At 40.2% G+C, this 12277-nt stretch overlaps 1 protein-coding gene across 1 annotated transcript in view; it reads right to left on the minus strand.

Annotated features, from left to right (window-relative positions):
* Window positions 1-12277, minus strand: part of calcr (calcitonin receptor) — a 134354-nt gene that overhangs the window by 52129 nt on the left and 69948 nt on the right. The window contains exons 5-8 of the mRNA XM_056480385.1: window positions 6803-6906; window positions 2814-2982; window positions 2629-2739; window positions 1028-1140 (exon numbers count right to left, since the gene is read on the minus strand). Coding sequence (XP_056336360.1) covers window positions 1028-1140; window positions 2629-2739; window positions 2814-2982; window positions 6803-6906 — 497 coding nt within the window. The remainder of the gene's footprint in view (window positions 1-1027; window positions 1141-2628; window positions 2740-2813; window positions 2983-6802; window positions 6907-12277) is intronic.

Raw genomic sequence — 12277 nt, forward strand, 5'->3', positions numbered from 1 at the left:
CAATAGTAATACCAGAATGGAAAAATAACATTTAATCAAAAATTTTATAACCCAATGCATTGGGTTAAAATAACCCATAGTTGGGAAGGTGCTATAATAACCTTTAGTTGGGTTATATGTTGGGGTATTTTTGACCCAACTATTTTAACTGAGTATATATTAATAAAAAAATAAATAAAAATAAAAAATGTTTCATGTTCGGATCCTTATACAGAATTTGATCATGAAAACAAATTAATTCATGACAGTGTATGGGTGTTTCCCAGTACTGTGTTGCAGCTGAAAGGGCATCAGCTGCGTAAAACATATGCTGGAATAGTTGGCGGTTCTTTCCGCTGTGATAATTCAGGGTCTAAGCCGAAGGAAAATTAATTAATGAGCTTTCAGATATTGTGAAGACAAATCACAACTGCATGCATCAGCGCTTTTTGTTTAGAAATGATGTTTGAGACTTCTCATTCTTGTGCTAAATTAATATATACAGTACATTTTAGAAAACCAGTGGATGTGCTGCCAAGTTGCTGGGCTAAAACTAAATCACAAAGAAAGATTTACGTTTTTAAAACCCTTTTAATCAGAAATATAATAATACAATATAATGTTCTTTTAATACACATAATGCATTTGGGTCTCGTTTGAGCTTGAAGAGATATAAAAAAGTTTCTAGAAAAAAATTGTTTTAAAGAGATATAAAATTCCTGTTGTTTTTTTGTTTTTTTTTTCAGATGTGTACCTTTAGTTCTTAAATAGATATAACCAATTTAAAATAAATATATAAAAATAACATTTTAATGAAAAAGTGTCATGTTCAGGTCATTATACAGAATTTGATCATGACATTTAATCATTTAACGAGAAATTGCTAATTCGATATGGTTTCAGCAGCAATAAGATTAAGTGATGACTGTTCTATAAATTAACGATTCTTTGGAATATGAAACCAGTAGGCTTATATTGATTTTGAATGCATTAAGAAGAAAAGGTTTAAGGATGTTTTTAAGGATTTGGAGATGATCAGATCTCTCACCTTAAGCTTGTCCTTGGTGTGAGCGATGCAGAGGGTGTAGTTTGACCATGTTCTGTTAGTCTCAGGGTGTTTGAACCAGCTTCCAGTCTCATCACAATACTTGGTGACCTTTTCTAAATAAACAAGGATGAAGGTGTGAGATGCATGCATTACAAAATGCCTTCATTCTTTATTTTCTATGTGACTCAAGGCTTAAAAAACACATTTGAGTTTTCAGGTTTTAACTTTCACTTTGAGATTCATTTAAGAATTGGTGAGGTGCAGACTAGTAAAGTGTTTTCATATTGGTTTTGCTTTGGGTGAATCTATCCCCATTGCCCTTGGCTTGTTTGGGTTTATCTTTTTAAAAATGCCAACAGACAAAACTGCAAAAAGGAGCCCACCTACTCTGGTAATAAAAGAAAAAAAGCATTGAATGAAAGTCTAAAAAAGTGACAAAGTCTACATGAAATCAAAATTGCCATGGTTTATTTAGCTATAATGACACAATTGGCGCGAATGAAGTAGTGTGAGTTGCGTGTTTTGCGTGTTTGATGCGCTTTAACGTGCAAATTGCTCGAGTTGTAAAATCTGAACTTCAGACAACATGCGCACCGCGTTAACCAATCAGGAGCTTGCTTTTGTAGTGCCGTGATTATGCCGTAGTGCCTGTTGTTTGTGTACCGAGGGGAAATCCTCCTGCTGACACTGGACTACAGCTCATCAAACTGGGCTGGGCTCAGTCTGAAGCACAGCTGAAAGCCTCCATCATCCAGGTATTGTTTCTGGAGGAGTTGAGGAGCTGGGTGCACCTCTGAAAGGATCTAGTGGACTCAGACACGGCGTCAAACTAATATACGCTGATTTTCAGACTTCCTAAAGCACATAAACACATCTATTCTCTTAATAAAATCCATGTTAGCAATTTAACAATGAAGCTAGAGTCACCGGGCAGACAGAAGCCCGCCCATGATGCAAATCCGCACAATATGCACAATTTATTTGTGCATACCGCATCTGGTCTGAACACAGCATTATAGATCACTGGAGAACATTCATTATCACATAGACTACAATCCTGTCACCATAGAAACTACAAATCCCGTCATGCACCACACACACACCTGTTCCGGTTCTCCTTTGATTACACACACACAGCTGGGAGCTGTTTAAAGACTAATTACACAGACTATATATACTGCTCACATTCACACTCACATGGCTGAGTCTTGTTTCTGTTTTAGAGCAATATGTAAGAGTTTTCCTTGCCTTGTCTAAACGTGTTTTGACTCTTGCCTTGTTTTACCGTTTATCTTGATTCTTTGCCGTCTGTACTGACCTTTCGCCTGATTTTGTCTACGATCCTGGATGACCTTTATGCTCCTGTTTGCTACCTGTTTGACCGTTGCCTGCATGACTGCTGTTGTTAATAAACTGCATGTGGATCCTTACCTCTGTTGTCCCAGACCTTTACATGACATATGGACTCCTTTTTGCATTTTTGTGCAATTTTGTATAGATTATTTATTTATTTGTTTGCTACGTGTTTGTCTGCACACCTCATTTTAAACTTTTCCCGATTATTCATTAAAAAAAGCTCATAAAATGAAAAAGACATATACCAGTGGAGTCAAAGTCAGCAAAGTAATTGGGGCAGTACTGCGACGTGAACGTTCCTGCTGGAGTATCGTCCCAGCACAGCCAGCCGTCCCACGTGCGGTTACAGTATAAACCTAAAGAGAAGCACACAATCAATCAAGCCAGCTCCAGTGTGCTCTTTCTGAAAGCTCTTGCGGGGCTGTCTCACCTGATTTGTTGTAAGGCTGGTCCCTGTTCATTTTCTCAAAGCATTTATATTGACCGTCGATGATCATCTTCCTCTCCTCCGCTTTCTGAATCACTACAGGGCTCACCTTGCTCTCCGCTGTGGGACCCAGCTCTGTCTCTGTCTCTGAAAAGCCGTGAACTGGTAACGTCTGAAGATAAAAAACATTTGTTTTAAGAATACACATTATAAAAATCTGAACTACTGGATAATTAAGCGTCTAATTAGGCTATTAGTGTCTGTTGTATCTGTCGTTTTTCTTTCTTCTCACTGGGAGACTACAGTCTGAATTTTCTGGAGAATTGCAATGGAGAACAATTGTGATCAAGGCATTTAAAAAAATAACAGAAAATTTGTTCTGGCAATTTTTCAGAGTAAAAAGTCTGACGATTCATGGCAAGTTTGGGTCAATGAAAACCTTCAAGTTTTTCAGTAACACTTTACTTGAAGGGTTGTTTTCATAAGACCGTCATTAAACCTTTAACCTTAAGTTCTTTAACCTTTAGCCATCAACCAGTTTTTGTCTTTGTCATGACAATTTGCATTACCAAGACAACAAAACTTGTCATAAATACGTCATAAACATGATTGCCATTAAGCCGTTATAAATGTCATGAATTTCATAACAGCTTCATTAATATTTGTTTTGACCTCAACTACAGCGGCACAAATGGATTTTTTCATTAAGATGCGATTAAATATTAATCACGCTGTTAAAATTATTTGACAGAGTAATGATACAACATTTTGATGACCAATACAGTGGAAACATGATCAGAAGAAGATTCACATTCAAATATATCCCAATCATGTTTATGACGGATTTATGACAAGTTACGTTGTCTTGGTAATGTCAAGTTGTCATTACAAACAATGTCATCTTTGCATTTAAAATGACATAACTGAGCAAATGACACTCAATAACAGTTGTCATAAGCATGCATGAAAGTGTCATGTCATGATTATAAAGGTTTCATGACATGTTTATGAACACCTCTTCAAGTAAAATATTACCAGTTTTCCTTACAGTGTTTTTAGATTTCATTCAAATTCAAGATTTTGATTTCTGCTCAGCAAGACTTTTACAGTCGATTACTGTATTTAATAAGTGAATTGTCATTTTGTACATTGTCCCTGTATAAATAAATAAATAATTACAAGAGAATATAAATTTAGCTACATAGAAATGTCCTGTCAGTGCGTTATCTGAGCGGTCTTTGATACTGACTGATTTTAAGTTTGTTTTTGGTTAGATTTTCTCCAGTTTTGGCTTTCAATCACTGAATAATATAATGTATATGCACAAATATCCTATAGAAAATATTAATTTAAAAGAGAGATCTGTAGGGGTGTACACATTTATGCTGAGCACTGTATGATCTGCAGAGAGGAAATATGGAGCTATACTGATGTTTGACTTTTTTTCAGCTCCCATTTTCAGACATTTTTCTCTTTCAACAAAAAAAAAACTATATTCCAATTTAGAAAATTCGACAATTCGGTGCTTCCCCAAGTATTATTAGCAATTCTAAAAACATAATTGTGTGAAAACTAGGGTTGCACGATTCTGGCTAAAATGAGAATCGCTATTTTTTTGCTTAAAATCAAGACCACGATTTTCCCACGATTCGGTAGATGTAAAACAAAGGTTATTATGGGTAGGCCATTATTATTGTTATTTCTCAAACAAATAAAACAAAAATAATAACAACATTAAATAATAATATTAGGCCTATGTGTAGGTCTACTGTTGGTTAAAATGCTAAATTTTGTATAGACTTGGACTTGAATAGACTTTAACCCTTGTGTGGTGTTCGTATTTTTGTTACTCAGCCAGTGTTCATGGGTCTGGTGGACCCGCTAGAGTTAAATTAACACTATCAAACAATTTTATGTTAAATTACTCAACAAATGTTTATTTCATCCCAATTACAAGCCATATGAACAGCAAACATGGTTATTTTTTCCCCTTTACCTTTGTTAGATCATATTAATGTGCTTCTCGTTTTTTAAATTATTTATTAATGTTATAAAAAAAATAAAACCCACAGATTAGTTTTTTCGTATTGTTTCCACCATTGTCTTGGACATCATCATCAGAAGCTCCTCTCTCTTCCACAATCAATTGCTAAGGCCCTCGCAGCAGATACTCTTTCGGCCATCTTGATCAGTTGTGATAAGGAACCACACTGGCAAAGTCTTATTTATAATATTATGCCACTAATGCACAGATGGGACAGGGTGTGAGAAAATAAAGCTTGGTTCCTGCAAGAAAGAGGGTTAAATGTGCGGGAATGTATAAGCAGACAGTGTTGATAGTTCAATTTTCAACAATGTTGCAACTTTGTGCGGGAGCAGGAGAGGGAGGGGAAGAAAACAGCAGCACCAGAAAGAAGGAAGACAGAGTGTAGGAACACTAGACCTACACTTTCAAGACTTTTATTAGACCTGGGTCAAGTGGACCCGAACACCTTGTATATGTAATGTAAACGTGTGGGGGGAGGTACAGTATGCGGTCATTGAAAATTTGTTCGGATTTATGTTCTTCACAGAAAATGAGCCAAAGCCAATGAATTTCAGGTTGAAAAAATAATTAATTTTTTAATTTTTAGTTTGATAAAAACTGAAAAACTGGTCTCACAGACCTGAACACCATACAAGGGTTAAATTTGTCCTGGTTGTTAATTCACAGTAAAAGTGCACAACACTTCGTGTTTTCTATCAAAGAAAAAAAAACCAAATGCTTGTGGTAATCAATGACGTGCGCACCGTTTCATTTTCACTTCAGAGTGCGCGGCTAATGGCTGCCGTGACTGCGAGGAAAAAAAACACACACATGCAAATCATACTTTCCACGCGGCTCTTAAACGATCGATATCTGCAACAAACTGAACGTTATTTTCAGCTTTATTACTTGTTATTCACGGCCTACGCAGGTTCTGTTCACTAAAGCAGGTATCATTGGCAGGTACGCGCATGTCTTCTCGGTAGTAAACAAACAGTTCACGGTCAGCTCACGTGTGATTTCGCGGCCGCAAATACACCATTACATTAAGACAGAAATGACATTTTTGGGAGAATTACACCTTTTAAATACAGTATGTGACACTTTTAACGCCATTTGGAGGAGTCCATGTTGCTGTGAAGACTTGTGCGACAGCCTTTATGCCTCTCTTCTGACCTTGAAAATATTATTGGCTGAATCGTAGAAAAGCTGAATTAAGATAGGGTGTCAGGTCGAATCGAGATCGTGATCTTTTTCCTATTAATCGTGCAGCCCTAGTGAAAACCATGATCATTATCTTTTGATAATTTTTCATTCATTTATTTTCTTTGGATTAGTCCCTTATCAAGAGACCACCACAGCGGAATAAACCGCCGTCTATTCCGGCATATGTTTAAAGCAGCGGATGCCCTTCCAGCCGCAACCCAGTACTGGGAAACACCCATAAACTTTCAAATTCACACACACACACTCATATACTACAGCCAATTTAGTTCATCCAGTTCCCTTGTGCCGCATGTCTTTGGACTGTGGGGGAAACCGGAGCACTCAGAGGAAACCCATGCCAACACGGGGAGAACATGCAAACTCCACACAAAAACAGCAACTGGCCCATCAGGGACTCGAATCAGCGACCTTCTTGCTGTGAGTCAACAGTGCTAACCATTGAGCCACCGTGCCGCCAGCATAGTCCTTTTGCGGTTTAATATTCACATACATTAGTCCCTATGCCAGTTTGATAATGTCTACAGTCCTAACTTGATTTATTCATCCTCAAATTGTCAGAATTCTGTGATATGGTATCATTTCATGTTTGTGACTGAATTATCTCATGAATATTTCCCCGTGACTGAAATCACAGGGCCCTAAATTAACCCCTGCTATGTTGAAATCTCATTATGGCATTTAAAGCAATTTTGTGGTCTAACCAATCAAATCCACAGCTCATTAGCATGCAAAACTTTACCTTAATTTTATCCTTTGAGAAGGTGAGACAGTGGGACCATGTTTTATTGATGGATGCGCTGTGTACCCAGTTGCCAGATTCGTCACAGTATTTGGTTACTTTTTCTAGAGGGAAAAAGAAAGTTCAGTTTAATGACTTGAGCTTAAGTGTACCAGTGATCAACTCTAGCTCACGATCGACCTCTGGATACAATCAATCTATATGTGTGTGTGTGTGTGTGTGTGTGTTAGAAGAACAAACACACACTGTGCTGATTGTCAGACAGAGAGATCTCTATCAGCGAACAGCCCAGAACATCAACATTTCAGCACCTCAGCAAGCATCTGTTATATCCTTAACTCAACATAGCTGTGGTCATTGCTTCACTTCGCTGATATTTAGAAAAGAAATTCTCATGAACGTTTGGTTTAAAAATGTGCTTCAAGAACAAGCTTGTTTTAAGTAAACGAAAACTAAATCTATTGGTCAAAAAAAAAATAATAATAAAATAAATGAAAAACTACAACCAACTGAAACTAAATAACTCAAATGAACTCAAATAAAAAATAATATCTATTAAAAATACATCTTTTCAGAATTCATAAGCTCTCATTCTATGGTGAAAAGTCTGACCTGCGACAGTAGATGTGCTTTTACACAGACACATCAGTAAAGCGCATGATTATAGACTGGACAAAAGCATTATTTTTGGTTCTGTGTTTGTTTAAACAATTATTTTGTTTTTGTAACTAAGAGGTTTATGTAAGATTTAATGTAAGCTGTGCAAACACTAAACTTTGCTCTAGTCCACACTGAATGTGTTCTGGTAATTCTGCTAAAGTATTTTAGTGCTAGGCAAAGATTAATAGCAATTTATTGCATCCAAAATAAAAGTTTATTTGACATATTATATGTGTGTGTACGGTGTGTATTTTATAAATCAGTTATTATAAATGAGTTTTTAAAACCATTGTGTTTCGAAATGTGTTGAAAAAAAATCTTCTTTCCATTAAACAGAAATTGGGGAATATATATATATATATATATATATATATATATATACACACTCATTGGACACTTAACTAGGTACACCTTAAAAGTACTGGGGTGGAACCTCTTTGCCTTCAGAACTGCCTTAATCCTTCGTGGCATAGATTCAACAAGGTACTGGAAATTAGCATGATAGCATCACACAGTTGGTGCAGATTTGTCGGCTGATGCTGCGAATCTCCCGTTCCACCTCATCCCAAAGGTGCTCTATTGGATTGACATCTGGTGACTGTGGAGGCCATTTGAATACAGTGAGCTCATTGTCATGTTCAAGAAACCATTTTGATATGATTCACACTTTATAACATGGTGCATCATCCTGCTGGAAGTAGCCATCAGAAGATGGGTACACAGTGGTCATAAAGGAATAAACATGGTCAGCAACAATACTCAGGTAGGCTGTGGCGTTGACACGATGTTCAATTGGTACTAATGAGTCCAAAGAGCCCAATGAGACCTCATCAAGATGGCGCCGCGGATGGCCGCTTTGGCGTGGGGCTCTCCAGTGTTTGTACTGTTTTTTTTAGTCTGTCCTGTTTTATGTTTGTCAAACACGATCAGTTACACCAGGGACGAGCTGCTGAACATTCGGCAGTGCACACCAATTAATCAAGAACTGGATTTTGATTTTTGTGGCATTTTGCGGAACATTGTAGTCGGCGGAGCAGCCGCATTGTGGAAACGCTACAAGACGCGCAAGCGTGGGAAGCGAGCCGGCGCGCTCGTCAGGCTAAGACAGCGCGGCTTCAGAACGGCGCTGCCCAGCATTCACCTGGCGAATCTCCGCTCTCTTCCTAACAAAATGGACGAACTACTTCTGCTCACATGCAAAAACAAGAACTTTAACAACTCTGCTGTCCTGTGTTTCACGGAAACCTGGCTAAACGAAGCCATTCCGGACAGCGCATTAAACCTACCGGACTTTCAGCTGTACAGAGCAGATCGCAATACGGAGTCAACGGGCAAAACGCGCGGTGGTGGGACATGCTTTTACATCAACAGAAGGTGGTGTAAGGATGTAACTGTGTTAAAGAAGATGTGCTGTCCTGATGTGGAAGTGCTTTTCATTAACTGTAAGCCGTTTTATTCACCAAGAGAGTTTTCCTCGTTCATTCTCGTCTGTGTTTACATTCCACCGCAAGCACACGTGAGTACTGCGCTGCAACAGCTGGCTGATCTGATCACAGAGACAGAACAACAACACCCGGACTCTGCTTTTATCATACTTGGGGACTTTAATCAGGCAAAACTCACACATGAGCTGCCTAAATTCAAACAGCACATTACATGCCCCACCAGAGGCAATAAAATTTTGGACCATTGCTACACCACAATAAAGGATGCATATCGCTCCGTCGCCAGAGCAGCTCTAGGACTCTCCGATCACTGCCTGGTTCATCTTATACCAACTTACAGGCAAAAACTTAAAACTACTAAGCCAGTATTAAGGACTGTCAAGAGATGGACCAACGACACAGAGCAGGTCTTACAAGCCTGTTTTGAATGCACTGACTGGGATGTTTTTGAAGCTGCAGCCACAGATCTGGACGAGCTCACAGAGACTGTAACATCATACATCAGTTTCTGTGAGGAGTTATGCATCCCTACCAGGACCTACTTGTCATTTAACAATGATAAACCATGGTTCACACCAAAACTCAGACAGCTTCGTCAGGCCAAAGAGGATGCTTACAGGAGTGGTGACAGGATCCTGTACAATCGGGCCAGGAACACATTGACAAAGGAGATTGGTGTGGCTAAGAAAAGCTATGCCAAAAAGCTGCAAAACCAGTTTTCAGCTAACGACCCTGCATCAGTGTGGAGAGGCTTAAAGATTTCACTAATTACAAGACACCGTCCCCCAGTATCGACAGCAATAAACATATTGCAAACGAGCTGAATATGTTCTACTGTAGGTTTGACACCTATGACCAGACACCTCACACCCGCCCGGACCATCTCCCTACACAGCCATCAACACCACATCAACACAGCCCGGACCATCGCCCTACACGGCCATCAATACCACATCAACACAGCCCGGACCATCTCCCTACACAGCCATCAACACCACATCAACACAGCCCGGACCATCGCCCTACACAGCCATCAACACATCCAGCCATCTTCCTCTCCCCCCCTGCTCTTCAGATCAGTGAGGATAATGTGCGTCAGATCTTCAGTAAACAGAAGAGAAGGAAAGCACCAGGGCCAGATGGTGTCTCACCAGCCTGTCTGAGAACCTGCGCTGACCAGCTGGCTCCCATTTTCTCCCATATCTTCAATAGATCACTGGAACAGCGCAAAGTTCCATCCTGCTTTAAGCGCTCCACCATCATCCCAATCCCAAAGAAGCCAAAGATCACAGGACTCAATGACTACAGACCTGTGGCCTTAACATCTGTGGCCATGAAGTCATTCGAAAGACTGGTGCTAGCATATCTGAAGGACATCACTGGACCCCTGCTGGACCCCCTGCAGTTCGCCTATAGAGCAAACCGGTCTGTGGATGATGCAGTCAACATGGGACTGCATTATACCCTACAACATCTGGACAAACCAGGGAACTACGCAAGGATTCTGTTTGTGGACTTCAGTTCTGCCTTTAACACCATCGTCCCATCACTGCTTGAGTACAAACTGGCCCAGCTCTCTGTTCCTAGCTCTGTCTGTCAATGGATCACCAGCTTTCTGACAGATAGACAGCAGCTAGTCAGAATGGGCAAAATCACATCCGACAGCCGCACCATCAGCACTGGTGCCCCCCAGGGATGTGTTCTTTCTCCACTGCTCTTCTCCTTGTACACCAACGACTGCACTGCAAAAGACCCCTCCATCAAACTCATTAAGTTTGCAGACGACACTACTGTTATCGGCCTCATCCAGAACGGTGACGAGTCTGCATACAGACAGGAGGTGGAGCGGCTGGCGTTATGGTGCAGATACAACAACCTGGAGCTGAACACGCTCAAAACAGTGGAGATGATAGTGGACTTCAGGAGAAACCCCCCTGCACTCCCCCCACTCACCATCATGAACAGCACTGTGGCTGCAGTAGAGTCATTCAGGTTCCTGGGCACCACCATCTCTCAGGATCTGAAGTGGGACACTCATATAGACTCTATTGTGAAGAAAGCCCAGCAGAGACTGTACTTCCTTCGTCAGCTGAGGAAGTTCAACCTGCCACAGGAGCTGCTCGTACAGTTCTACTCAGCTGTCATCCAATCCATCCTCTGCACTTCAATCACCGTCTGGTTCGGCTCAGCTGCCAAAACTGACCTCCGTAGACTACAGCGAATAGTCCGGACTGCTGAACGAATCACTGGCACTACCCTTCCTACACTTCAAGAACTGTACTCTTCCAGAGTGAGTAAAAGGGCTCGCAAAATCACTCTGGACGCCTCACACCCAGCACACTACCTGTTCGAACTGTTACCGTCTGGTCGGCGCTTCAGAGCACCGAGCACAAAAACAGCCAGACACAGGAAAAGTTTCTTTCCTCAGGCTGTCTACCTCATGAACAGTTAAATATTCCCCTACTGTGCAATAAATATGTGCAATACTTTCTCATACGCACTTGTACACAGCACCTTATATCAATATACAATGCAATACTTTCTACATTCGCACTTGTACACAGCACCTTATAACCTGTATATTTATAACAATCTGTACATACAACTCAACATCCAGGTTTCTTCACTAACCGCATCTGTTTAATGTTCATCATTTTTTATTATTATTATTTTATTTTTTCAGATTATTTTGTGTTGTCAATTGTCACTTTATGTACACTGGAAGCTTCTGTAGCCAAAACAAATTCCTTGTGTGTGTGAAGCACACTTGGCAATAAAACCGATTCTGATTCTGATTCTGATTCTGATTCTGAAAGTGTGCCAAGAAAATATCCCGCACACCATTACAGCACCACTACCATCTGAATGTTGCAGCAGAAATCGAGACTCATCAGACCAGGCAACGTTTGTCCAATCTTCTATTGTCCAATTTTGTTGAGTCTGGGTGAATTGTAGCCTCAGTTTCCTGTACTTAGCTGACAGGAGTGGCACCCGGTGTGGTCTTCTGCTGCTGTAGCCCATCCACTTCAAGGTTGGACGTATTAGGCATTCAGAGATGCTCATCTGCAGACCTCGGTTGTAACGAGTGGTTATTTGAGTTACTGTTGCCTTTCTTTCAGCTGGAACCAGTCTGGCCATTCTCCTCTGATCTCCAGCATCAACATGGCATTCGCGCCCACAGAACTGCCACTTACTAGATATTTCCTTTTTTTCTGACCATTCTCTGTAAACCCTAGAGATGGTTGTGCATGAAAATCTCAGTAGATCAGCAGCCAGTCTGGCACCAACAACCATGCCACGTTCAAAGTCACTTAAATCACCTTTCTTCCCCATTCTGATGCTCGGTTTGAACTGCAGCAGAACGATTTGA

The sequence above is a fragment of the Danio aesculapii genome, chromosome 19 (genome assembly GCF_903798145.1).
Source record: "Danio aesculapii chromosome 19, fDanAes4.1, whole genome shotgun sequence".
Lineage (NCBI taxonomy): Eukaryota > Metazoa > Chordata > Actinopteri > Cypriniformes > Danionidae > Danio > Danio aesculapii.